Here is a 26,543-nt window from a genome sequence, read left to right on the forward strand (position 1 = left end):
TATAAAGTACTAGGCTTGGAGTGTTAGTAAGGTTCAATGGTGGCATGAACGTAGTGAAATGTTAAACAGTGTGATTTGCAGTAGGAAGTTTTGGGCATACAACCGCGATGGGGTGAGATTGATATATAAAACCCTGCAGTGAGGTTTTGGGTTATATGATAGAGGTTTCATGACACTATTCATGACATTATTAGGCCACATTTCTAAATAATTTTGCACAAACGTTGGAGGAAATAATTATTTCGCTTGTCATTGTTGCCAGTCATTCTCTTCTTGATTCACACAAGAGAAAACACAAAGAGGGTGCCTGCCCACCTTTCCATTAAGTTACTCTACCTTGAGAGAATTGATAAGTGCAAGGTTGTTCAGGGTGATATCATTGTAGTAGTTCTTGATGTCGCTGAACGCCTTCTCATGGTTCTTCATGAGTGCATTAATCTGGCCGTTCTTCCTCTCTTCAATCTCATGTATCTCAGTCTTTCGCCGTAGCTCCAGTTCGTCACGCAGCATACGCATTTTCTTGTCATACTTGGCCTCAATTTCTGCAAGAGCAATTTGTACATGAGACTTGTACCATGACACATCTTGCATAATGCCCACTCACTATAACATTGAACAGTGTACTGCTCCTAAACATCCCCTGATGCAGACACATCCTTGCTTTGTCTCAGGCACCTCACTCCTTATAGCTGACTTTAGATAACTAACTGGATTTGTATCTTTAAGATTTGAATTCAGAAATTGCATCATGTTTAATTCTAACTTGGACAGAGAAACTTTATACAGATGGACTGTACAGAACTGATATTAAACGTGAAACCAGCCATGTGTGAATGCACATGGAACCATCCACGACCAACATAATGTGTGGATACCCAGAGAAACCAATCCTGACCATTGCAGTGTGAGCATGCCCAGGCAAACCAAAACATACCAATCAGTGAAGGGATCTTTGACATAATATCAAACTTAAAATATAGCAGTGCAGTAAAGTCACAACACAAAGTATCTAAAATTGAACTACTTGCCTCCATTAGGGCTGAGTCTAATACGTGCAACAGACCCCTTTCACTGTGCCTACATATGATGGACGAATTCCTCTGATAGTTACAGAGGAGTAGAACAACTTCAACCATCAGTTTTGCTGATACCCCACCTCGCAAATCTATCTGCCTGCCTCCTAGCTGAGGTGTAAATGCACAGGAAAACAAACTCAGGTTAATCAAACAGTAGGTGACTCCATAAGCACAGTTTGCTATATCTAGATATTAACCTAAGTACAGGGGACAGGTAAATCAAGTGGAATGTTGAATCCTACAATGTATAAAAGTAAGCCTACTGAAGAAACGAATACACCCATATAAACAGCAAATAGCTCCTCTTTTGAAGATATTAGAGATTATAAAAATTGTCACTCGACAATTGAGAGGATTAATTTGTTGTACTTATTTACATGTTACAACTGCTGCACTTCCTGCACAGCTTTTGCAGAGACATTGTGGGCTTACTCGTGCGATCCCGTTAGGCTCTCTAACGCTTGGAATCCTGGTGGTCTTAAACGCCCAAGGTCGTTGCATGGTTGTAGCTATTCTGGACAAACATTTGCTAGGTTCTGGGACCGGCTAGGGTCGCGGTGCTCGGCATTGGCGCTGTGATTGGTCTGTGCTGGTCAGTGCTCCTTAGTGCAGGAGCTTTCTGGTGGGCACAAAGCGATAATCAAGGCTCTGGATATATGCCAGAGGCTTGTACAATGAACCTGATATTTCAGACTAGGAAATTATTCCTCTCAACACAAACCAATCTAGGATGGCTCCTATTTCTAATTCTTGGAACTGTTTATCAATCCATCATAATTCTAATCTTTACTTCTTGGTTCACCAGTTCACTTTCTATTTTTTACGTATATAATGCTGCTTAGAAATCCTTGTACTGTATCACAAAGCAGCCTAAGTGCTCTTCCTCAGGTTCTTTGCCTGATACTAGCTCAAGTCTGTTTGTTCTCCAGTCCTGATTCATACGGGCCTGGTGTTATGGTTCTTTCATACACCTGATTTTCTTGCTTCTCTTCTGGAACTTTTGTCTGACACTTCTTCATAATGGAAGTTTTTATGCGTGTGGGTTTTTCTTACTTTCAAAAATAGATACCTGATCCTTTTCATGTACAATTTGGAATAGGGACAGGGTGGTTACCGAATGGCAGCACCCATTCCTTGGATAAGCAAACACTAAGCTGTTCGAGAAGTCTTAGCATCCAGCCCTTGACAGTATTGTCAGGACCAGCCCTCAGACTCAGATTTCAAAGTTTTAACAACTGGATTGAGTAGCCTCATTCAAGCAAGCTTCTTAGACATGTATATCTCTGTCAGCCATGTTGAATTCCAGGCCTAGCAAGTGAACTGTGGATGCTGTGGTAAAAAAAAATGTCTCCTCTGGACCTCTAGTTAAGATGGTGTTGGGTATGGTGCCCCCTGGGTAGCTCCCTTTTTCGGACCAGGACGCTGTCAAACCTGCACATTCATCTGATACCTTTCGTGGATCCCCTGATGGCCAGGCTACCAAGAAGCTGTGGACTCTCTCCAGCTACACTAAGGAACTAGGACAGATGTCACTTGGAAGGAGCCAGCAAAGAAGTTTCCCAGCTGTGTCTGGACCTGTCTGATAAGGAGGAAGGTGGCAGTTGACAAGATGGCTCATCCTACATTGTAACAGGAAGGGGGCATGGACTCTTTTCTATATATACTGTGCACTTGGCCCTGAATTTGGGTACAGGTTCCGGCATGTCCCCACCATTTCTGAGAAGACTGATCCTTGGCAAACCTAGTGGACATTGCTCTGCAAGAATGTCACAGTGTTCGACAGAGTGTTTGTGAGTTTCATTGCTGGGCGCCATACCTTTTGGCTTCCTGTAGAAATATATTATTTAGCAACAGCCTCATCAGATTTTACCTAATAGGCTGAGACTTTCTGACTGTTCCTAAGTGAAAAACAAGTCAGAAATGGATGCAAGCTGCTCCCAATCTCTGAAGTAATGTTGCACCTCTGGACGATTTTGTCGCATAGCAAGGATCGTCCACACAAGTGCTGCACTGAACGTGCCGTGGCTAAATAGCCCTTCTAAGTGTATGTAAAGAATACCCGCTCCTGAATTACATTTTATGATTGTTATGTTATGTTAAGGAGTTTTGAATAGTGCAAACCATCACTCCCAGAGGAGTATAGAGGCGCCGTGAAGGGTCAACTGAAGCCAGGTTATTACAAGGGGTAACACTGGACATAACTTACTATTGAGGGTTCCCAAATTTTTGCAAGAGCAGATGGAGAACGGAACCTTATTCCAATGCCATGAGGCTGGAAATGAGAAGGAGCAACTACCTGTTCTTCCAGGTTGATAAAAGCTGACCAGAGCGCAGACATAGTTGGGACCACCATTATACAATGCTCTGTGGTCAAGACAGAAGTTTAAAGACAATCTGCTTAAAGATTTGCAACTCATGAAGGGAGTTCAGAAGAGATCCAGTAGTGCCGTATTGGGCACAATTTGCATATGTAAAAGCAACGTGTCGTTTACGGTCTATGTATAAGGTTTTGATGTAGTCCAAATGATTGGTAATAAGGCTTGCGTAATGATATTTCTATTCTGAAGGGCAATCCACCTAAACATGGATTCAAGCAGTGCTTAATTTGAACCAGTGGTTTCCGCTGCTCGGCACCAGCACTTAATTGTCAACACCGGCGCTTGTGACAGTTTGCCACAGGATGGCTCTGTCTGAGATGACCAAAACAACAGTCAATTATTAATTCAATATACATTGAAAATGATTATTATCTGCCTCCCAAGCCATTCTTATATCTTTGGGGGCCTTGAATAGTCCGAATTGTCACACTTACAGGAGCGGGATGGTTAGTAGTTGTGCAGTTACTATCATTGGCAGCATGGCAGGGGCAATGTGTGGTGCAAGCTGCAGTGGCCGCCTCACGAGAGCCCTAGAACCTTTTTTTTTAATTTTATTTTTACAAATTAAGCATTGGATTCAGGTACCCCCAAAGACGGAAGCTTGAAAGAAGGATTTAGTGGCTTGGGCGGGTGCGGAGGAAGCACATTTGAGGAGAACAAGGAAAGATGAAAAATCACAGGATATCCTGCTGGCATGGGCTGCAATGACGCAGGTTCTAATGGAGCGCACAGATCCAGTCAAGAAGGCACAGAATCTGAGCGGGAACAGGTGGAGGGAATCTCATAGGGGTTGGGAGTACTGGTAATTTCAATACATTGCATACAGGTACCAAGGACTTCTATGATCCTGGAAGGATAAGCAAACAAAGACATCCCCGAAGTGGTGCACAGTATTTTAAAGGGAAGCTATGGGGGGAGGGAGGGAAGAGGGACTGTTTGGCCAGTTTGGTAGTTTTGATTTTCTGTTTGTGATATTTTAAGGACACATGGAGATTTATACTTCTCTGATGTAAGTGATTGAGACTGAAAGTAAATTGGTAGAATGACCTCTGTCAATGTTGAACCAAATGTCAAGAAAGAAATATGTTTTTAAATAAAGGCCACAAATAACGGGAAATGACTCCTTAGATGCTGATGGGGGTCCACACATGTCAAATTAAAAGCATTGTCGTGGTATGGCCTAATGCAATGGAATTTCTATTTTCCAGCAGTCTTTCACAAGTGAAGACGCCTTCATAGGGAAATGAATGCCTTGGGGAAAACACTGAATTATTTCCAATTGCTGTCTTCCAAAGTAACTCCGGTAAGATCCATAGGTACAGGCTAGTCATAATAAAAGGCAGCAATAGAAAATAAGCCACCTGGGAGACTACTCATGCTGCATCTCTTCAAAGAGTGGTAGCACAGCTCCTCTTTTATGAGCAAATGTCTCTATCTGCCCATTGCTTTTTACTAAACTACTTGGGGCTGAAAACTCGGGAGTGGAATGCACATATTTTTGTCTAACTTCTGACTATACTGATAGCTCCAGAAAACCTCACTGAACCCATGAAGGTGCTGCTGCCCCCTATGAAACCAACATGAACCTGATGTGCCTAAAAATAATTGTGGGGCAAAAGAACGGCAGCTGGAAAGAATGTAAAGCACAGCAGTAACCTTTCTTGAATTGTGGAGGCTACACCACAAGGTCCAAGAGGAAGTCTAGGGGCTCCTATGGCCTTTTTGAAAAGGAAGAATCCCTCTAATCTTACACCAGACTTGAAAAGTCTGCTTTGGGTGGGGAGGACGGTCCATGTTTTTCTATTCCTCACTAAAAAGTGTCTCTCTCTCTCTCTCTGACTGACCTGGACATAAGTCAGGAAAAACTGTTAAGCAAAACTTAAGATGGTGTAATAAAGCCCTGTTCTAAGAAACAGGAAAAATAATGGGGCAAATTATTCTACCTTTTCCTGTGCTCTGAGTTTATTTCCTTCACAAAGCCTAGAAAAACGAATGTTCTTACTGTTCTGCATATTTCTCTCATTCTTTTTTTTAAAAAAAACATATTTTTAGAAAGGAGAATCCCCCCAAAAATTTATTTTTAAAAAAAAATTACATTTTAAAATTCAACGTTGAATATTTCTGAGGCCCAGACTACTGGCTAGAGATTATTACAAGGCTATGAACCTGAAGAAACCCCAATGCTATAGACCCACAACATTGCCGAAAACATCCATGCTAATGACACACATATCCGCATTAGACGGAGGATAAGGGTAATCACCGAACAGTTAAACAGTCATGTGGCCGTTCACACCCGCCTAACAATGGATGGGTCTCGACAACCTCGGGCTAAAAAGTTTCTCTGCCTACATGGATACAAAATGGAGATCATATTTCTCACCCATAGTGCCCCTGTGTGGATTCAATTTGACTGATGACATATTCAACTCTGAAATGTTACATACAAGGAACAGAATGCGGTTTGCCAGTAGTTTCTCTTGTTTGGAATACCTCAATCTGTTCACATGCACCTCCTCACTCTTGCCCTAAAAGTGGCACTTATTTGTTGACCACAGCAACAGAGTCTATGTAGGTCTCCCAGCCAAAATAGGGACACATCAATGAGTACAAAAATATGCGGCTTACTTGAACTCAACAGAAAAGACAGAGCAGAGGGTGGGATTCAAAACACTCTGCCTAGGTTGCACTCACTGCACTTGCAAAATAGCTATGCTCTTGACTATCGGAAGGACATGGGGCTTCCATAATAACCTGATGATGCCTAAAGCCAGCCTAAAAAAATCAACTCTTGTACCACCAGGTAAGATATAAATGATTTATGCGAGGTCCCTTCTATTTCCAATTACTCTCCAGTGTTCCTGGAAAGGGCTGAAGACCTTCACTTCCTCCTGCCACAGAGTTAAGACTCCATACAACTACCCCAGAATCATCCTTCTACACACAGCCCTTCTACCTCCACAAATAAAATACTGTGAAGAAGCAATGAGGCAAAGCAAGCCCTGAACAAATACAAAAAGTTAATTAATAAAATATATAGTGATTGCAACTGCAGACCGTTGTTCTACTTAATATCGATGTTCTTAATTTGGATTGAACTTTCCGTCACCACTGATAACATTTCTTAAACCTATTGTTGGCTGATCTATCTTCATTTTTGTTTCACCTTTTAAGGTATCTGAAATCCTAAGAAAATGGCCAAATGATCACTTTGGGGAGTTGGCATAACAGCGACTGCACAGGTACATTATATAAAAACATTGCTTGTCCATGAAGCTTAAACACAAAAAAACTACAGAAAGGGCAAAGACAGACCTCGTACTTGTCTCTCAAAGTCATTCCGCAGCCGGGTGATCTCCTCATCTTGTTTCTGCCAGAAAGAATTATAACAGTGAGAACATAGAAGAGAGGAAGAGGAAAGAGCGATGGGTACAATTCTGCCTTCAGCACATGCACAGCCTTGACTTCCATTACTTCCCCCAAATACCAGGCAGGGTAGCCGACTGTGGCAAAACAGGTGACTCAGCACCCACTCACATCCAAGCAAGGAAACATGAGGTTTTCCAAACTGTAAAACTTTAATTGTATGTTGTGTATCCCTGCACATTTTTGCCATTTTTTACCTGGGATGTGCTAACGTTCTTTCAAGTACTTGTAATTCCTATTTGGACAAAATCGCAAATTTCTGCATGAATAGGGATTACAACAGGACTCTTAAAGATACCATATGTCGGTAACGTCAAGGGTCAGTGAACAATCCTGGATATCTCAATAAAACACATGCTTCCATCTTTCTCTCCGATTTATTCCAGGCTAGATGTCAGGGCAAAAGACCAATAAGTTCCCCTGAAGGTGGTAACAGGACTGGTCACAGCTCAGATATAAAAGGAAAGTGCTGGGATATTCATGGTTTGGGCATGGAAACGGGACAGTCTGTTCAAGGGGGATGAAGGGCATCTTGTGTATGGAAGTCAGGGGTGGGGCTGTGTAGAGGGGAGATGATATGGAATAAAGGAAATGGCAGCTGTACAGTACATAAGATGTGTGGGTTTTGCTGGACATGGTTCAGACATGGGGGTATTGGGTTGGGCTGTTCGGGGGATATCTGGCTCGAGCTGTTAATCTTGATCATACGGGGCATGGGCTTCCTTTTTTAATCTCTTAGGCAATGTAAACACTCAGCTGACTGTGGAAAGCAGGAGCAGTGTTTGGTTCAAACCTAAGAGGCGAGAGCCAGACAAATCATAATTAAGGAACATCTGGGACACTGTAAGTGGCAGGCAGACTGTTCGGTTTGAACAAGGAAGTGGTGCATGGATGCTTGTGTCACCTTCGTCTGGCACGTGAGAAGTGTAGACCAAGCTCTTCACGACTCAAGGTTATAAAAAGCAGGGACTTTATGCAAGTATGATAAGAAAGGCAGAGGTCAAGCACTTCATGGGTAGAGAATCATCTGGGACTTGGAAAACAGACGGTGGACTGCTCATGACCTGGAGTCATCTATGAAAAAAAATGCAGGCTTCAGATGGTTTTAGTGAAATAGGATTGAGTTTCAATAGATGAGAACTGGAATTACATCTTGTACTCAAAAAGAGAGGAGCCGATGGAGGAAAACTGACCTACAACCACCTGGCTGACTCTTTAGAAACAATCAGATAACTTGAACTTCAGTAATGTCCACCTACCAATTTCAGATTTTTCACCACCATCTCATTGGCCAGCTCCTGCTCCTTTAGTTCCACTTTCAGAGTGCGCATGTCTTTACGAAGATCGCCTTCCTGGGCCCTGTGCTCCTTTTGCGCAAGCTTCATGGTCACAGAGCCCTCTGCTTTCAGTTCGGAGATGTTGTTCTGGTGCTCATAGAGCAGGTGCTTTACTTTCTGTTTGTAAACCTGAAATGTAGAAAACAGAAATGGAGATGGTGAACTCAAAAGTGACTAGGGGGAATCAGGGACCAGGGGAGGTCATGGGCACTTCATAACCATCGGATCCCGAAGAAGTCCACCAAACTGAACAAACCCAGGCACTAGAACGAGGGGTGGTGCCAGTTATCACGCATGTGCTACACTTGGCACTAAATTAGGATCAACCCAAGCAATATATCCAGTGCGGCACTGTATGGGAGAAAGGGTGTGAAGAACCACTGAAATACCACAATAGGAGGTGCACGAGAATGAAAAGGCTGGTACTTGTTATCACCCATTTGCCAATCTGGAGCTTCATTACAATCAACGGATAGTATCCGGTATTACCCATATGCCTCAGCTGGAACAGAACTTAAAGCACCCGTTGACACATCAGGGGAAACATAGATGCAAGTAATGGTGCCAGATATGACCCAGGTGCCACAGCTGCACTGCAGAGAAGAGAACATACAACCCATGTGCCACTCCTAGTATAGCAGTTGATTGAAGAGATGGTATAAGGTATCTCTGCTGCACGAAAAAGGAGAAAAAATGCAAGTGCCCCAAAAGGATGTGAACAGTCATGGGAACAGTCCAGCCTCAACTGCCAGGCCCAGAAACAAGCATCCTGGGACCAGTTTTGGGATGTTACCATTGTTCTTTTGCTTATTATGTCACCCCTGGCCTGGCTGTTCGGGCTGGACTGTTCCCAGAAGGAGAAGGGTCAAGAATAATTTGCATATGGCTGGGTTCAAATTTGGGTGGCATAGTGAGCAAAAGAACGATGAATTAAACCCGGAACTGTGACTAGGGGTGAGTGGTTGAAAAGTTTCAGCACTCCATCCATCATCTTGTTGTGTTTGCTATGTTAACCCTAAGTGGCCAAGGGTATACCCAGAGGTGGGTCCCTTGCTCGCTGTGCGACTGGATTCAAGCTAACATGGCTGATAAGGGGTAATACCCCAACACCGATCCGAGGATGCTTGTTACCAGTCCAGGGAGCGCCTGGCAGTTCGGGCTGGACTGTTCCCATGAGGAACAGGGTTAAGACTTACTTGCATATGGCTGGGTCCTAACTGGTGTGGCATAGTGAGCAAAAGAACGATGGATTAAACCCAGAATTGTGACTGGTTGAAAAGTTTCAGCACTACATCCAACATCTTGTTGTGTTTACTACAAATATACCCAGCTGGGAGTATTTTAAATCAGAAATATGGGACCAGCATGCCCTCATCACAAACACAAAACAGCCAAGGAGCTACCTGAAGATTTGGAAATTAAATGAAGACAATCTTCAGCCATACACCTCTAGCATTCACTGCAAATAATCTGTAATTATGCATGCTTTCCCATTGTATATTCTACTACAATTCCCTGTGCCCTACAGCAATTAAATTAAAAGAGTTTGTTTGAAATCTACGTGCCCAAAAGCAGCCTTACTTCATTCAACAGGAAAATACAAATAACCAAATTTAACATAAATAAATATCCACCGTAAAGAAAACTGAATAAGACAGAATCCAAGTGCAGCCTCAGTGCCATCCGTGACGTCTCACCTTAATCTCTACTTGATGCCTTTCTTCTGCTTCTTCCATTTCGCGGTCCTTGTTGCGCAGCTCTGATTTCTTTTCATCTAGCTGTCGGCGGGTGATCTCCCAGAAAGTGTGGATCTTATCACGCTCCAGCTGAAAGTAGTTACGTTCTTCCCTTTCGCGGTCTAGCTCTTCCCTGAGACGCACAATGTGATCTTCTAGCTGAATGAAGAGCACATGGGGAGGGATGCAAGGACCCACATCAAACAATGAATGAAAAGCACCACACCTCATAGTGAAGATTAGATACATACAAGGGTCCTATCAACTTAAGATGAATCCATTGGGATGGCTCGAATGTGGGAATTGTCTGGAATTCCAATAATGCCGCATGACAAGTCCATCAATACAAACTTGGCTGTCAGCTTTACAAAAGACCAGTATAGTCCAATAAAATGATTGCTAGTCAATATCACTAAAAGTAGGCGGAACTGTCTTTTTTAAATTAGTCCATTTAGAAGTCAAATAGCAGACTCCCGATCATGAGCAAAAAAAGAGCCTGTGCTTGTAGCGGAAGCACCATTTCTACTACACACCGAGCTCATTCTTAAATAGAGAACTTGTGATGCTTCACTCCCGCTTCCTAGTTGCAAAATATCTGGTATTCAGGTTGCATATGAGTGAGGCATACACTTACTAAAGCAAATCACTCAGACACCAGTGCTGCCTAACTAAGGTATACCTGTAGATAACAAACCCTAGTGTGAGCCTGGGTTTCACCTATGTGTCACATTTGGTGCAAATGCTCAGGTGGACTGTCTGTTTTTTAAACAATAGAAGCCAAGCCGTAGAAGCTTCTTCCACCCCACCTCCTGACCCATCACAACTTCCACACTGATAATCCTCCTTACCCCAAGTAAATGTCAGTGGAGATGAAAGTGGTCAATTAACAGGCGATTTAGAAAAGTAAATGAATTATTCTTAATACATGAAAGTCAATTGAGGACAATAAAAAATGTGGTGATAAGAACATTGATTTACAGAAAAATCTGATAAGTGTCAGCAACTGAAAAACTGATTAGGGTGACCTGGGGCAACCAAGATAATTATCTGATGTCATTAAAATGGAAACTGAGAGCGAACAATGGCTACTTTCAGTCAACATAACACAGTACCAGTGATAGAGGACCTTTCATACACTGATGTAAGTAACAGGAATACATTGTGTTAAATGTTAATATTTTGTATCATTAATACCAGAAATATCTCAGAGAGAAGGTTTGGAAGGAATGCGCTTGGCTAAGTGTGCTAAGAAATGTGTAAAGACACATTATGGTGGTAATGTCCTGCTCAACAGCCTGCCATATGCCACACTAACACCCTATATTGGCATCATACATGATGCAGCACATTTAATCATGGGCCTGAAGAAATATGATCCTAACACTCCCATCCTGATGGAACTACAGTGGTTACCCTAGCCATCCTGCAGCATGTTTGAAATCAGCTGCATTATCTACAATCTATCATGACCAGCACCCTGCTTATCTTGCAAACAAGCTTACCATCTCGGTGGACGTTGACACACCTCTTTAAAGAACACAGCATTAGTCTCCCGCAATCCAGGTTCATCTCCTCTTACTCGTTAACTTGATGCTTTTCTTTGACCATATAAAGTACTCTGCTGCCTTCTGGCTAAATTCGTGCTATAGAAATACCACATGCATACATACATAAACACATACACATTATGATCAAATTTTTCAGAAAAAATGGTGAGTGTTTACTCTCCACCATTATGCGACAGGGTGGGATGCGTAGCTTTGAGGCGAGTGGTGACGAGCACCATAACGGAATATGGCAGGTTGCAAAGTACTGAGGAAACCCCAGTGGTAATGGGTGGAATGCTTGCAAAAGTCTCTGCCAATGGCAATCGTATGGAGTCACATTCCATTCCTTTGTATTCTTGCTCACATTGACACTACTTTTTCGAGATAACCTGAAAAACTATTTAGGAGAAACCCTGTTGGACACACTATGCCTGCCACACCTGAGACTGGTCGCGGCATTGTCACGAGTCGTGTAACTCACCTGCTCTTTGCTCATCTCCTCGGTGGCAATGCCATCGACCACTGCGGACTTCTTTCCTTTTCCAGACTTTTTGCCCTTCCCACCCTTTTTCTTCTTCGGCGGCTATAGCGAGGAACAAAATGATAAACATGCCATATGATGAGGTTTGCTTTGCTGCATGTAGGTGATCTTAAATTTTAGGGTGAAAAGTAAACGGGGCTCATTCAAACAAATAAAGAGCACATGAACAAATGGAATATACGAATGTTGATTATTCTGAGAAGATCGCAGGGAGTTATGTGATTCAGAGCAATCATGTCATTTAAACATTACATGTATTTATCATGCCAAACCTTATTGACGTTGCCTTGACTAAGCTCTTGAGAGACAAAACCGGTCAACAAGGCAATATGACTTAATAATACATTTAAGCCTGCAATCTCTCAGCAGAAAGCTGTCGGTAATTTTCTTATTAGTCCATCCTTGATATCAGTACTTACCTGCAATAAAAAAATATATATAACTCCTGTAATAACGTATCATACTTCAGTTGTAATATGATATTGCCTACAGCCAGATCCAACAGAAAGACTTAAAAGCAAGTATGTTTATGTGCAGAACATCAACTGCCACTGAAACAAAATAAAGGCTAGCATTTCAGCTGCCATTCTTTTTCCCTTGAAAAAATAAAGTAATTGATATTTAAAGACAGATCTGTGGTAGTTTATTGCTATCATTCTCTATTGCTATTCCCCTGTATAAGCCACAAAGGCTGCTTTCATAGTGGTATATATAAACAAGCAATGGCAAAGCCAATAGATGTGGCTTGTACTGTGTGCCCCCTATCTAAAAATTTTAAGTCTGATGTAGCGATAAGCTACACAAACATCAATTACTTTCTGTATACAATGTATCTATGAGAATTTAATGTATGATGATTCAATGTACTATTAAGATGTACAATAGTTCTTCATGCATAGCATTGCAAGTACTCTACAGGAGGTGGAAAGATACACCAGACTGCCAATAGCATGAAGTGAGACTTTACATATGTGATACATAATTAGTAATAATAGGTGTGTGCAGGGTGATCCAGCATATGCATTAGACAAATGGGTGAGGGCTACTACTCCACTGATAGCATATCTGTATGGTGGGGCAAAGGCAATAGTCTCCCCCGGCAACGAGAGTAGTCCTAAATGTATGGCATTCAACACTTAGACGTATGAAATGGTGGTGCAGACTAAAGGAGCAGACACCACTAAGGCATGGAAGTCTACTTTCACAGGTGGCCACGTTAACGGGATTCCGGAAATGGGATCTCGTTGGGATTTCCACTTTAGGGGACGTCATGAAAAGTACGGTCCTCAAATCATTCCAATCTTTACAGACTGAATATTAACTCCACCAAAGTCAATTCCACAGATATCTCCAGCATGCGCTAACCTCCTACTTAAACATCCTGTCAGACCTCACCAAATTCAATTCCTGAAACTTCTAATGGGTGACCTGGGTGACCATAAAGTCACAAAAGTCTATCAGACACTCTTCTCTAATCAACCGGATGTATTTGGTGCCCTTTGCGCAGCCTAGGAGACCGATGTGGGGTAGTTGGAAAATGGAAATTGGACGGAGGTCCTGGGTACGCCGCAGGAGGCAGCCATAGCGGCCAGGCTTCGACTGACTCAGTTCAATACCTCCACAGTGTCCATCTTACACGTCACCAGCTTTGGTGAATTGGGGTGATTGCCTCCTCTGCCTGTCTCTGCTGTGGTGCGGGAGAGGGCACATTTCTCCATACAGTATGGAGTTGTCCCAAGTTAGATTCTGGCAGGGGGTGACCACATGCCTGGATAGGGTCCTGCCTTGGCAGATCCCACGTGACCCGAGACTGGCCCTCCTTCACCTCACGGAGGGCCTAGCTGGAGATAAATATAAATTGCCCTTACTTTACCTGGGATTGATGATTGCAAAACATGGGCAAAATGATGTAGCCTGACTTAAAACAAATCACTGATCCTTTAGCGACAACTCACAGTGGACACAACTACTATGCTCTTAAGTAAAACAGTAGGCTATAAAATAGCTAGCAAAAACACTGATCACTATGTAAGATCAAACAAAAGAAGGAGATTGCTTGTGACTTAATTCAGAATAAAGAGAGAGGAAACATAAACCCTGATATTCAAACGGGCAAATGGAGAAACCACTGCGCATTTGGAAGCAATTCTGGAAGCTGCAGCCGAGGGAAGCAATTGCTATTCAAACAGCTCTATCCTGATGCACTGTAACTAACCTCTGCAAAATATTATTAAATCTATTGAAATAGGTACATTCCAAAAGAATTTGGCATCTACTAGACCAAAAATTACCTTAACCCAACAGCCAAGTCTATGAAATTGTGAAATAGCCCGTGGCCTAATGACTTTATAAAAATCTCTCAAAACGTATGTGGCACCTCACCATCTGACTGCCTTTCAAGGATTTCCTATTGACAAAGACAACAAGCATTTGCAATGCAATAGGTCTTGCATTTACGGGAGTTGCATAAATGCGACTCCTATTGCATTACAAATGCTAGTTTGTATAAACGCCTATACCGCACTTACACTTTAATGTCGGCCGCGCCCCTTCTTTAGACAAGCCTTGTATAAAGAAAGGGGTGTGGCCGTCATTAAAGTGAAAGCGCGGCATAGGGCACTTTTACAAAATAAAAGCATTTGTTTGTCAATTTGGCAAACAAATGCTTTTTATTGTAAAAGCGCCCCATGCCGCGCTTTCACTTTAATGGTGGCCACGCCCCTTTCCATAACTGGACTCGTTTAAGGAAAGGGGGCGCGTCCGACATTAAAGTATAAGTGCGGCATTGGGCATTTAAGAAAAAAGAATTAAATAAAGTTTTTTTCTAAACATGCGTCTACGTTTGATGCTGCAAGTAAAGCAAAGGCATGGCCGCCACTATCAGCGTGGCGTGCTATGTAAAAAAAATGTTTTATAAAGCTGTTGCAAGAGAGCGTGTCCTTCCTGCTACAGCAGGCATGAGAAAACCATTAAACGAAATAGTGCTTGGAGGCTGTAATTAAAGCCTACTGAGCAACAACAGATGTAAAAGGGTGTGTCCTCATGGGAGGTTACAAATGAAAACAAGGCGGTACTAAGGAGGGACTAACAAGCTTATTTACGAATCAGAAGCCAGTATTTATGAAGGACAATGACACAAGCCAATGAAAAATATGGGCGGAGAGTGGGCGGGGCTTCAAGTGCATACTCCAATACAGCATGCTTCGCAGAGCAGCGCATGCGCTACCCAGACTGGACCTAAAAATAGGGTGACTACAGAGCAGCCACAAAGGTTATCAGACCAACGCTTGACAGGGAATGCTCAATGAGATCTAATTCAAAACTTCTAACCCACACTTCTGGTTTATGACACAATTGATAAATGCCCACCTCTGATTATCCGATAACAGGTCAGCTGAATGGGAGTGAGGTATTCACTGAACCCAGTAGATACCACTACCGTGGGGAACAGTATTGACCAGGTGTCGTCAATACCACAAATGCTGGGTTTTTCTCATGACAATGAGCAATTGTACCCAAAATTTGGTGCTTTGCTTGCCATATTCTGCATATAGTAGAACTTATAGTGCATTTACCCGGCAGAAAATATCAGCAGGTTTAAGCTGTCAAATTCAGTATAGGAAAAACAGCGGTTTGCTCAATGATCAGAATTTATTTGGCCCACTTGAAATCAGCACATAAGAAACAACTATAGGCAATGTAATTACAACCCTTTCTTTTGATATTCATTGTGGGCCCCATCAAAATTTCCTGCTTTCGACACACTAGCGTTTAAAAAGATAATCTAGCAGCCCTGAAATATTTTTGATGAGCTTTGAAACACTTCTGTCAAAATATCTGTGTTCCGCAGGTGAACAAGGATCATTTTCACCTTCACATAAATCGGCCAAAGCTTAGATGAGTGAATGGGATTTCCAGTTTTTGTCTCTACGAGCCTTTTTCACAATGTCTCCGAAAAAAGTACAACAAAACAAGGCAGTATTATTAAATGGCAAAAAACATGTTTTTTCGCCTTCAAGCACCGTCAGCACATCTATCAAATCCTAATGCTTCTTAGCGGATACATGTAGATTTGAAAGCAGAGAGGGAGTGCTAACTTGGCCGGTTCGCCCTTGCACAGACGTTTTACATATACACCAGATAACTATCACACCATTTAAAAACGATGTCAAGCCAGCCAATCAACAGGATGAATGCCAAATGCACAAACTGTTCACCATCTCTGGTCCATCTTTAATTTGCAATCGCAGACCTCTCTAAAACACACCTAATCCAAAATCCAGACCTCTCTAAGACCGGCCCAATCCAAAATGTTTTATGTTACTTAAAAAAAGGGGAGTGTCAGTTGGATCCTGGGCTGAGCAGCAGGAAGGCTGCTCCTGGTGAGGCTGATTACATCTCTACTACTGAACTTACTGGAAGACCTTCTTAACTTCTAAGAACAATAAACGTATTCATCTATAACCTAACTACGTCTACTGGAACTCTTCCTTACATCATAACATAAACTGGCAACGAGGATGGGATACGAAGCCACGCGTGCAAAGCACAATGGATTAGCAGATGCTGCCATCCTGGAATCCTGGGATCCTGGCTGCACGGAGACGCTTTCCAACACTTGCGCACCTTGAGCAATATGGCGTGCGACCTCCCTACGTGTCGCCATTTTGATTGAGGCAAACTTTCTGTATCAGTCCGTATTCTTCCCTGCGATTTTCTTTCCGACGTCTGTGGAGCCTGTTGTGTGTGAAGTCTTTAGGGGCATATTATTTTCTTGTCTACAGCCCTACCGCTGTCTCAACAGAGACGCTTTGCAGGTTTCATTGCTGTGTTTGGGGCATATGATTTTCCTATCTAAAGCCCTACTGCCGTCTTAACAGAGACCCCTTGCAGGTTTCATTGCTGTGTTTGGGACATATGATTTTTGTGTCTACAGCCCTACCGCCGTCTGAACAGAGACGCTTTGCAGGTTTCATTGCTGTGTTTCTCCCTCTTCACCAATGTGTTGAACTTGGTGTTTATCTACTGTTTTATCATTTTGCTTCTCTTGCACCTGCATTATATTTTATTTTATTGCCACGTCACCTATGTATTGTACCATTTCCCTTATGATAGAATGTGTTGATGCTTACTTATTTTGTGTTGAACTGCCATTATATTCAGGATGTCTGCTATATGATTTTTTATTTTCCTTGTTTTTTTATTAATGTTACATGTGTTTTTACCATATTGCCACTTACATGCAACAGTGCTGTTAATGTGTATATCTCATGGCATGCAGGTTTTCATGCATTTTCCTTCCTGTCTGTATTTTGGACGTGGATCATCTTCTTATGGGTTGTCATTGTGTATTCATCTTAATTTTTGCTGTTCAATATGTCTTCCTTTTACGGTGTTTTTTTTCTGTTGTACGATGCTTGTTGCACGTGCATTCCTCCTTATATACTCTCCTTCGTGATCTCTTTTGAGGTGTGTCTGCATTATGTATTTACTGTGGGGTGCAGTCCACCCTTCTTTGTGTTTGTGGATTCCCTGTACTCTACTGGAGTGCAGATCTTCCTCTTTTTTTTGTTTATTGCTTAGTGTCTCACCGCTGGGGTGGTGCTCACCTATTATTTACTTTTTACTATATGCCCTTCTCCAGGGATGATGTGTTGGGTGCTATGTCACCCGTTGCTTGCTTTCTGATTGGGAGTAAGCCACCCGTTTCTTGCTTTCTGGTTGGGTGTAAGTCAACTGTTCCTTGCTTTCTGGTTGGGTGCTAGACATCAGTTGCTTGCTTTTTGGTTGGGTGTCGCTTCTTGCTTTCCGGTTGGGTGTAAGTCACCCGTTGCTTGCTTTCTGAGTGGGTGTAAGCCACTCGTTTCTTGCTTTCTGTTTGGGTGTAAGTCATCCGTTGTTTGCTTTCTGGTTGGGTGCTAGCCACCCATTGCTTGCTTTTTGGTTGGGTGTAAGCCACTCTTTGCTTGCTTTCTGGTTGGGTGCATGTCACTCATTGCTTGTTTTCTGGTCCAGTTGTTTTCTTCTTGTGTTAGACTTCTGGAGTTCTGTTTGTGTTTTGTTATGGGAGTACTTGTTTTTTCTGATTGTGCTTCCTCCCTCTATCCTGGTTTCAGGCGGTTTCCTTTTCTTCTTCTTCTGCTGTGTTCGTGTTCTCCATTTTCTTCACAAGTCTGGCCAGCCAGTGTGGTTGTGGTGGAACTTGGAGCATCTTACTATTGATTTGTTTTGTGTGGATGACTTTTACTTACATATATATATATATATATATATATATATATATATATGTCTCTCTCTCTCCCTTTCTTTTGTCGTTCTTGGACAGCATCCTTCTTTTTAAAACTTCTTGTTTCACTTTGCTCTGCTAAGGAAGGAGATTTGTGATCTGATTTATGTTTTCTACATTTACAATTTCATGTTTTTTACTTAGTTATGCTTCTTTTATGTAGCTTATTTTCTCTTGCACATTTCTGCTTGTTTATGCTTAGTCTCTATTTTAGTGCCCATGTATTTCCCATTGCAATGCTGTACACATTTTGCATTTTCTACATTGTCTCTTGCATCTTTCTTCTATGTAACTGTGATGTTCCTACCTATTTTCTGTATTGTTTCTCTTATGTATTATATTTTCACCTTGCTTATTTTGCATGTTTTGGCATAGTCACTTATTAGTGCTTTGTGTTTCTTATGATATGTTGTTTACTATTTGCATCTGCTATTCGTTCTGTAAATGGGGAAGGTGAGTTATATCTTGGGTTTTGATATCATGCATCCTCCCTGTTTCTCTGTCTCTGCTGCTCAGGCTGTGTGAATGTGTTGGGTAGAATGTTGGTGTGGATGGTGATGTAATGGAATGTGTGGATTGCTGTGAGGTTGAGTGTAAGTTGGATCCTGGGCTGAGCAGCAGGGAGGCTGCTCCTAGAGGGCTGATTACATCTCTACTACTGAACTTACTGGAAGACCTTCTTAACTCCTAAGAACAATAAACGTATTCATTTATAACCTAACTACGTCTACTGGAACTCTTCCTAACATCATAACAGATGGTCTTAGGGGTGGGTAAAGATAGCTTTCAGGTTTAAGGGTAGGTAATGTTAAAGGGAAGTAAGGGCAAATTTAGGGGTAGGTAGAGATAAAAGTGGGTAAGAGTAAAGGAGGTTTAGTGGTGGGTAGAAGCAAAGGGAGGTAACAGTAATGTTAGTGTTAAGGGAGGGTAGAGGTAAATGAAGGGTAAAGGGTACATTTAGTATTTTAGGGTGGGTTGAGGTAAAGGGAGGTAAGGGTAAATTTAGGGTTTAGGGGTGGGTAGACGTAAAGGAGGATATGGCTAATTTTGGAATTTAGGAGTAGGTAAAGGTAGGTTCAGGCAAATTCAGGGTTCGTGGAAGTTAAGAGGTAAGGGAAGGTTAGGAGTAAAAGAAAAGGTGGGGGTAGGGGTTGGGGGATGATGGTCCTCAGATTCATACAGTCAGGATCAACACGTCAACGATGCTCAAGTAGACCAATGACACTCTGGGTCATTTATTTAGTTGTTAATGGTTACCTCAACTGTGTAGAGGCCCCTACTATAAAGGAATTCTCTTCTCACCACTCGTAATTCTTTTTGTAGGAAAAACAAGTTCAATTGAAATATTTCAGTATGTAGCGCACCAATTATTTGACTGCACACTGAGTACAGCATCAAATTTAAGAACACAAAGGTAGGCACTCTTTTACGTTTTCTTGTTATTTAGATCTGTAACTCATTTTGTAAAACAGATGACTGACTACTCATGGTGTTTTAAACAATGAACTTAAGAGAAAAACTGTAGCTTGCCAGATCACACACACCTTCTGGGATAAGGCTTGTATGATAAAAAACAAAACTCTCCACATCGCTAAGACTTTTTGTTGCTTTATAGACCTGATATACTAGTCTCACTTGCAAACCAGGGATGTGCAGTATGCAAATAAGAATGCAATTTGCAATGAGACCTATATACTAACAGGTTGCATTGCAAATTTTGGAATTGCAGGGGATCCCAAAACAACCTGCCTAATGAATATTAATTAGGCAAGTCGCAAGTTTGCAAATCCCTGTGATTGCCTCCAGATGCAGGGATGGTAGCCTGCAAGGAACAGCAGACCTGCACTTACTTTCCGAAACAGGAAACTTTTAAAGCAGCATACATTAAAGAGGTCTCTGGTGCTTTTGAAAACAAAAAACCTTTTTGGGTAAAATAGCATTGGAAGCAGACAGCGTCCCCTAGAACAGCGCCCTGCTCTTCCTGAATATGCTGAAACACTTCACAAAGGGGAAGTTATCACACCAACAAAGAGGTCGGTAACCAGCAATGGCTTAAAACCACAATTGTGGTCAGAAGCCATTGATACATTGCTCTCCGAATTGCAATAGGAGGAGCATACAAATAGGAGGGGGTACCCTTTCATGCCCTTCTTAATTGAGAGTGGGAAAGGATAGTGAAAGCACTTAGGTGGTCCCGAATCATTTGATTTTGTGAATCGCAGGATGTGCAAACGCAAAAGTGCTTTGTACAGCAGACCCTACTTGATTCTAGGGACCAAATGTAACAATATTTGTAATAGCGATTACCTAATTGTGATTTTCTCGCAATCGCAATCCGGTAATAGCTATTACAAATGTATGAAACTCTTTGAGTTTCATATAGCGATTAATAGGGGGTCGCAAATTGACCTACCTCATTAATATTAATGAGGTAGGTCACAATTTGCAACCCCCTAGGAATCGCTAAAATCACAGGGATTGTGGCCTGTCTGGGATTGCTTTTGAATAAAGCAATGTTTTTTTTAAATGCAGCCCAATTTCCTGAAAAGAAAACGTGTTGTGTTCAGAGAAAAAAAATGAAACGTTTTCTTTTCATCTTTTAAGAGTAGGCAGTGGTCCATGGGACCACTGCCTACTCTTGAAAAACGTTTTACATACATTCACAAAGGGGAAGGGGTCCCTTGTGGACCCTTTCCCATTTGCAAATGGGTTATCACCTACTTGAAGTGGGTGGTAAAATGTGAATGTTTTGCGACTGCATTTCTGTCACAGAACCTTCATACATACTGATGCGATTCGATATTAGGAAGCGACCCCCTAAACACACCTCTTCCTAAGAGCAAATCGCTAACCCATTTTGCGATTCAGTAATAGGTTACCGAATCGCACAATAGGGTTTGGTACAGTGGCAAGCCTTTTTTCAGGTCGCAAATGACCCAATTCTCCGAATTGGGCCTTTTGCAACCTTAAAAAAGGTTCATCCATGTGGCCCCTTAATCTCTTGCCATCAAAACTCTAAAAAAACTAGAAATATTTTCACTATTAAGACAGGAATATAATTAATGTCCTTTGTGGTAACGCAAAATAATTCAGCTGCTCGCCGAGACATATTACATTGTGAACTTGGATATCATTGACTAGATTACGCGTTTTTCTTCTAGTAATTCTGCATCACACAAAGTCACAAAATTCTAGATCTTTGTTTGTTGGACACGGTTTCATTCTTGCACGCCCTTTCATCCCCTTCAACCTCCACGTGATCTAACCAACACTTGTAATTGAGTAAATGAGCTAAATCTGCATAATACATACTTTTTGTGTGTCAAATGCAGGTGCTTCCTTTACATAAATGATCCAAAACATGTATAGAAAAAAATTATTTGGCCAGTTTCAGGCTAGGAACGCACTGACTGGTCTCTCTCAGGCTAGGACATATTGCAGTGTCACAGGCCAAGGATATATTGGTGACTCTCGTATTAAGGTGTGCCGGTGAGGGAACGTTGCACTAGTCGGTCTCAGTTAAAGAGCACTGCTTTGTCTCGGGTTAGGAAACAGTGATTTCAGTTCACGGCGCACTCTTCAATGGCCATTCCCAGGTCATTGATTCAGATGTTGTTTCAGGTTAGAAACACAATGAGTAGTCTTAGGATAAAGGTGCATTGGAAAACCTCTCTTTTGGGCTAGGTTCCATTGCTCAGTTTCACTTTAGGGATGCATATTGGTCAGCCCCTAAAGGTGCACTGAGCAGGTTCAGGTTAGAAATGCATTTGTTAGTCTGTGGTCAAAAAATGGGTGTTCTCGGTATCAGGTCATGGATGCTTTGCTCAGTCTCAGATGAAATTTCCATTGGTGAGTCTCAAGTTAAGATGCTCCAGTTTATCTCTCAAATTAGTGATGCATCAATCTTGCTCATCCTAGGAATTTACTGATCAGTCCTGTCTCGGGTTGGGGAGAGATGAGTTTGTCTAAGGCCAAAGATACCTTGGCCTCAGGTTAAGATGCCTCTATCAGTCCCAAATCAAGACTGTGTTGGTGAGACTTTGGTTAAGAGGCAAACGTTAGCCTCAAGTTAGGACGCAGGACGTCTCTTTTAGGAATCCATTGGTCAGTTTTTGGTTTAAGTACACAGCTAAATCTGGTGTCAGCATCACATTAGGGGTGCACAGATAAGCCTCAGGTTAATGGTAAATTGATCAGTATTGGTTTAGGGATGTTTGTTGTGGGTCTGTGAAACCTTGGTCAGTCTTAGATCAAGGAAACCTAGGTCAATTTTCGGTTACGACTCCTTGGTAAGAATATTATACGAACAGTGGTCCCTCAAAAGAAGGATAAAGTAAGAAAATATTTATAGAAGTACAATGAGGAAGACACTTTAGCACACATCAATAATGCATAGAACAGTGTGAAGGTGTTAAGGAGTTGATGACGTTTTGATCCCAGACACAGAGGTACCGGGATCATCATCAGGACTTAGTCATATTGACCTGTTATTAGTACTGTTTCCGAAAACGGTCGTAGTCCCGAAGGAGACTAAGAAGAACTGAAGAGGCAATTGATTGCCAACTTTGAAGTGTCAGGTTAGGAATGCATTGGTCAGTGTCAGGTTAGGAATACATTTGTCAGTGTATCAGGTTAGGAATGCAAGTGTCAGGTTAGGAGAGCTTCTGTCCGTATCAGGTTAGGAATGAATTTGTCAGTACCAAATTAGGGAAGCAGGGGTTAGTCTCAGGTCAGGGATGCAAAGTTCAAACACCAGGTAGAGACATGTGTCAGTCTTAGAATAGGTGTTCAAGGGTATGTCCCAGTCCGGAATACATTGGTCAGTCTTTGGTTATAACGCACAGTTGAATTCTAGGCAAGAGTGTGTTAGTCAGTTCCACGTTAGGGTAACATTTTGGACAATTTCAGGTTTAAGGACACCTGGGTCATTCTTTGTTAGGACAGAGGCCTCAATCTCCAATTACAACACAGGGTTTGGTCTAAATTTACGGATCAGCTTTGGGTTACAACACAGGGATCAGTCTCAGATTAGAGATGTAGGGGTCAATACCAATTTAGAAATGCATGGGTTAGTGAGTTGAAAATTAACTGGGTAGCTCTGGAGCACTGGTCAGCCTCCGTTTTAGAGTGCACTCACGGATGCACTGGTCAGTCAAGGTCCTGGATAGGCTGGTCATTTTTGGTTAGCAAGGCCTGGGCCAATCTTTGGTTATGAGCCATGGTTTAGTCTTGAGTTACAATGCTATGGTCAGTCTTCGGTTTGGGTACAGAGGTCAGTCTTTGGTTAAGGATGCATGGATCAGTCTCCATTAAGGATGCACGTGTGCATCGCTGGTTTGAGATGCACGAGATAGTCTCTGGTTAGGGCTCACTGGTTAGTCTCCTTTTAGGGAGAAGGGGTGTGTTGCGGATTAGGGATGAGCATGGTCATTCTCCAATCAGGATCTAGGGATCAGTTTTCGGTAAGGCACTGGCGTCAGTCTCTGGTTTGGGAGCAGGGGTCAGTCCCGGTTAGGGATACATGTGCCAGTCTCTGGGTAAGATTGCCGTGATCAGTTTTTGATTGCATACAATCACAAACCGGGATGATGATGTAATATGTTTTAGTTTACAGCTGCACAGTGGCGAGTTTGCTGAAATGGTTGCATTGGTCAGCCTCGGGATTACGATGCTTCTGGATATTTCATGTTAAGGGTGCATTGATTGGCCAGTCCTCGTTTAGGGTACACTAAACAGTCTGGGATTAAGGATGGACTGCTGTCTTCGAATTAAGGGTGTTTAGATCTGTCTTGGATTAGGAATGCATTGGTCAGTCACTCAGGGGACAGCATGTTATTGTCCTGTCTCAGGTTAAGGGTGCTCTAGTCGGGTTAAGAGTTCCCGTCGTTGGCATACATTGGTCTGAGAGAAGGGTCGGGAAGCTGGGGGATTCCCGCAATGGGAAGTCAGAGTGCCGGTCCATCAGAATGTAAAGGGCAAGCAAGAGTTAGGTAGAAACTCACCATGGTTGCGGTGGTCCGCTCCAGGGACGATGACCCAGTCTAACAAGCACGTCTCCAAGCAACGGGCGCGCGCAAAAGGTGGGCGGGGCGTCTATGGAATCCTTTGCTAGCAGATCTCGCGAGATCTCTACGAGAGAACATCTTGGCGTCCTTAGCAACCAATATACACTATTAAAAATGTGTAAGTGAGAAATAGATGTTCAGTATTCAGCGACGGGAGAAACATGATACGAGGCATAGCTACAGGCACGAAACTGTACAAACATCACGCAAGTGTGTGTGTGTGCGCGACCATTCAGCGGTCGAAGTGCATAATTAAAGTATTGGAATTGTGATACGAAGTAGAGTAGGAGCAGGGTCAAGGAGTGTGGGAAGCGGGGTCAGTAAGTGGCTAAAATAAGATATTAACTATTTTGTTGGGCTTTCACCTCCAGGTAATAGCACATAAAATAGAATGCACACAACTTAATGAAAATAAATGCAACTTAAATTTATCTGTGAGGAAAGCTTGGTTGTTTAATGCGATTCCCTCAGATGCATGTGGGTGTAACCGGACGGTCACACATTTGAGTCATGGTCGGTGCGCTGAATAAATAGTGACGTATAATTTTAGTGCCAAGAGGTCTAAACATGTGACAGAAAGCACTGTGGATACGTGTCAGTAGTTTAAAACAAAATATTACAGACAGTATAAGGATGCGTATAGTATAAATAGGCTGTCACAAAATGTTAAAAAGAGTGTTTAAATATTTACAGTGCTTTCAAAAGTTATGGTTTAGTAATATGCGAACTGTACGCTATGTAAACCTTTTTATAGGTTTCCAATAAAGGGGCAAATTCCAAAATCCATGTATTAAAGCCTGTAGTGGCTGGTGGCCTTTAGATTTGTTGATTAACCTTTGCACATATTTCTTTCAGGGAGCAGGCACCATGGAGAGAAGGCTTGTTTCTTTTTCAGCTTCCTTTCCATTACCTCTACGTCCCTCGTCCTCGACCCAGTCATAACTAATGAGGTATTCCACTTGACAGGAAACAAAACAGGAAACGCTTTTAGGCTCCACCCACCCTCCCGTCAGGGGCTATAATTACACAGCCAACAGAAAGCACATCCTGTTTGGTTTCCTGTCAGTGGACCTGACGGGGACGCTGGGGTAGGTGCTGGGCACTTACCTGCTTCGTGTTGTCCTGTAGTTTCCTCCTCTGCTGGGCTCTGGGGGCACTCATGGACCTTCGTGGGAGTTCCTCGGGCTGCTGGGCTTCCTGGACTCCTTCAGGCTCCTGGATGCCGGTTCTGCTGGGTTGCGCTGGTTTCCTGGTATCCTGCTTCTGCTGCCGGGTGAGTCCTTCCCTGCTCTGGGGCCCCGCCGCTGTTCTGGTGCCCATCATTTCTCTGGCGCGTTGTTCCTGGGCTGCCTTTCATCGCCCGGTTGCCGACCTTTCAGGAGCGCCCGGGGTGGGGTCCGGACGCTCCATGTGCGGGCTGCTTGGGATGGGGCCGGTTTTCCTGCCACTTTCAGAGCGCCTGGGATGGAGTCCGGGCGCTCCGTGCGGTGTGTCTCCTGGGGAGCACTCGGGTTGCACCGAGTGCTCCGCGTTGCTGTTCTGGCAGCCTGTGTTGCGGAGCGCCCGGGTTGGGATCCGGGCGCTCCGTGTGCGTTGTTTCTTTGGGAGCGCTCGGGTTTAACCCCGAGAGCTCCGCGGTTCTTTCAGGCCACTCTAGACGCGGCCTTTGTTGTGGAGCGTCCGGGGTGGTGTCCGGGCGCTCCGTGTGGGGCGATATCTCTGGAGCACTCCGGTTGGGTTCCGAGTGCTCCGTTTGCCTTGCCTGGGTCCCGCTACCGATTTAGTGCGCCCGGGTGGGCTCAGGTTGTGCGTTGCTTCCGTGGTGCTCCCTGCCTTCATGTGCTGTTTGGTGCCTTCGGCGGCCTCGCTATGTGAGGTTTTATGATTGGAGTCCTGGCCACGCCCCCTCCCGCCTCGCTTTCGGATTCTACTCAGCTGTTTTTTGTTGGGGGCGGTTTCCTGCTTCTTTTGTTTAAAGGGAGGGGGGAGTTGCCTTCTGTTCTGTTCCTACCTTGATTGGCTTGCTGGGTTCCTGTCTTTGGTGTTTGATTCATTTGCTGTTTGTTCGTGATGGGGAGGCATCACAGAAAGCGGAAGCATGTGTCTCCTGTTTCCTCTTCCTCTTCCCTTGCGGACAGTGGGGATTCTGCC

General features: G+C 43.1%; 1 protein-coding gene across 1 annotated transcript in view; it reads right to left on the reverse strand.

Annotated features, from left to right (window-relative positions):
* The window catches only part of DRC4 (dynein regulatory complex subunit 4), a 115,232-nt gene extending 90,783 nt beyond the window's left edge, over positions 1-24,449 (reverse strand). Inside the window, exons 1-6 of the mRNA XM_085639332.1 lie at positions 24,330-24,449; positions 11,982-12,083; positions 9,915-10,112; positions 8,140-8,346; positions 6,770-6,824; positions 337-542 (exon numbers count right to left, since the gene is read on the reverse strand). Of these exons, the coding sequence (XP_085495458.1) occupies positions 337-542; positions 6,770-6,824; positions 8,140-8,346; positions 9,915-10,112; positions 11,982-12,083; positions 24,330-24,332 (771 nt within the window). The 5' untranslated portion in view covers positions 24,333-24,449. The remainder of the gene's footprint in view (positions 1-336; positions 543-6,769; positions 6,825-8,139; positions 8,347-9,914; positions 10,113-11,981; positions 12,084-24,329) is intronic.
* Between the last annotated feature and the right edge of the window lie 2,094 nt (positions 24,450-26,543).

This window comes from Triturus cristatus, chromosome 12, assembly GCF_964204655.1.
Source record: "Triturus cristatus chromosome 12, aTriCri1.1, whole genome shotgun sequence".
Lineage (NCBI taxonomy): Eukaryota > Metazoa > Chordata > Amphibia > Caudata > Salamandridae > Triturus > Triturus cristatus.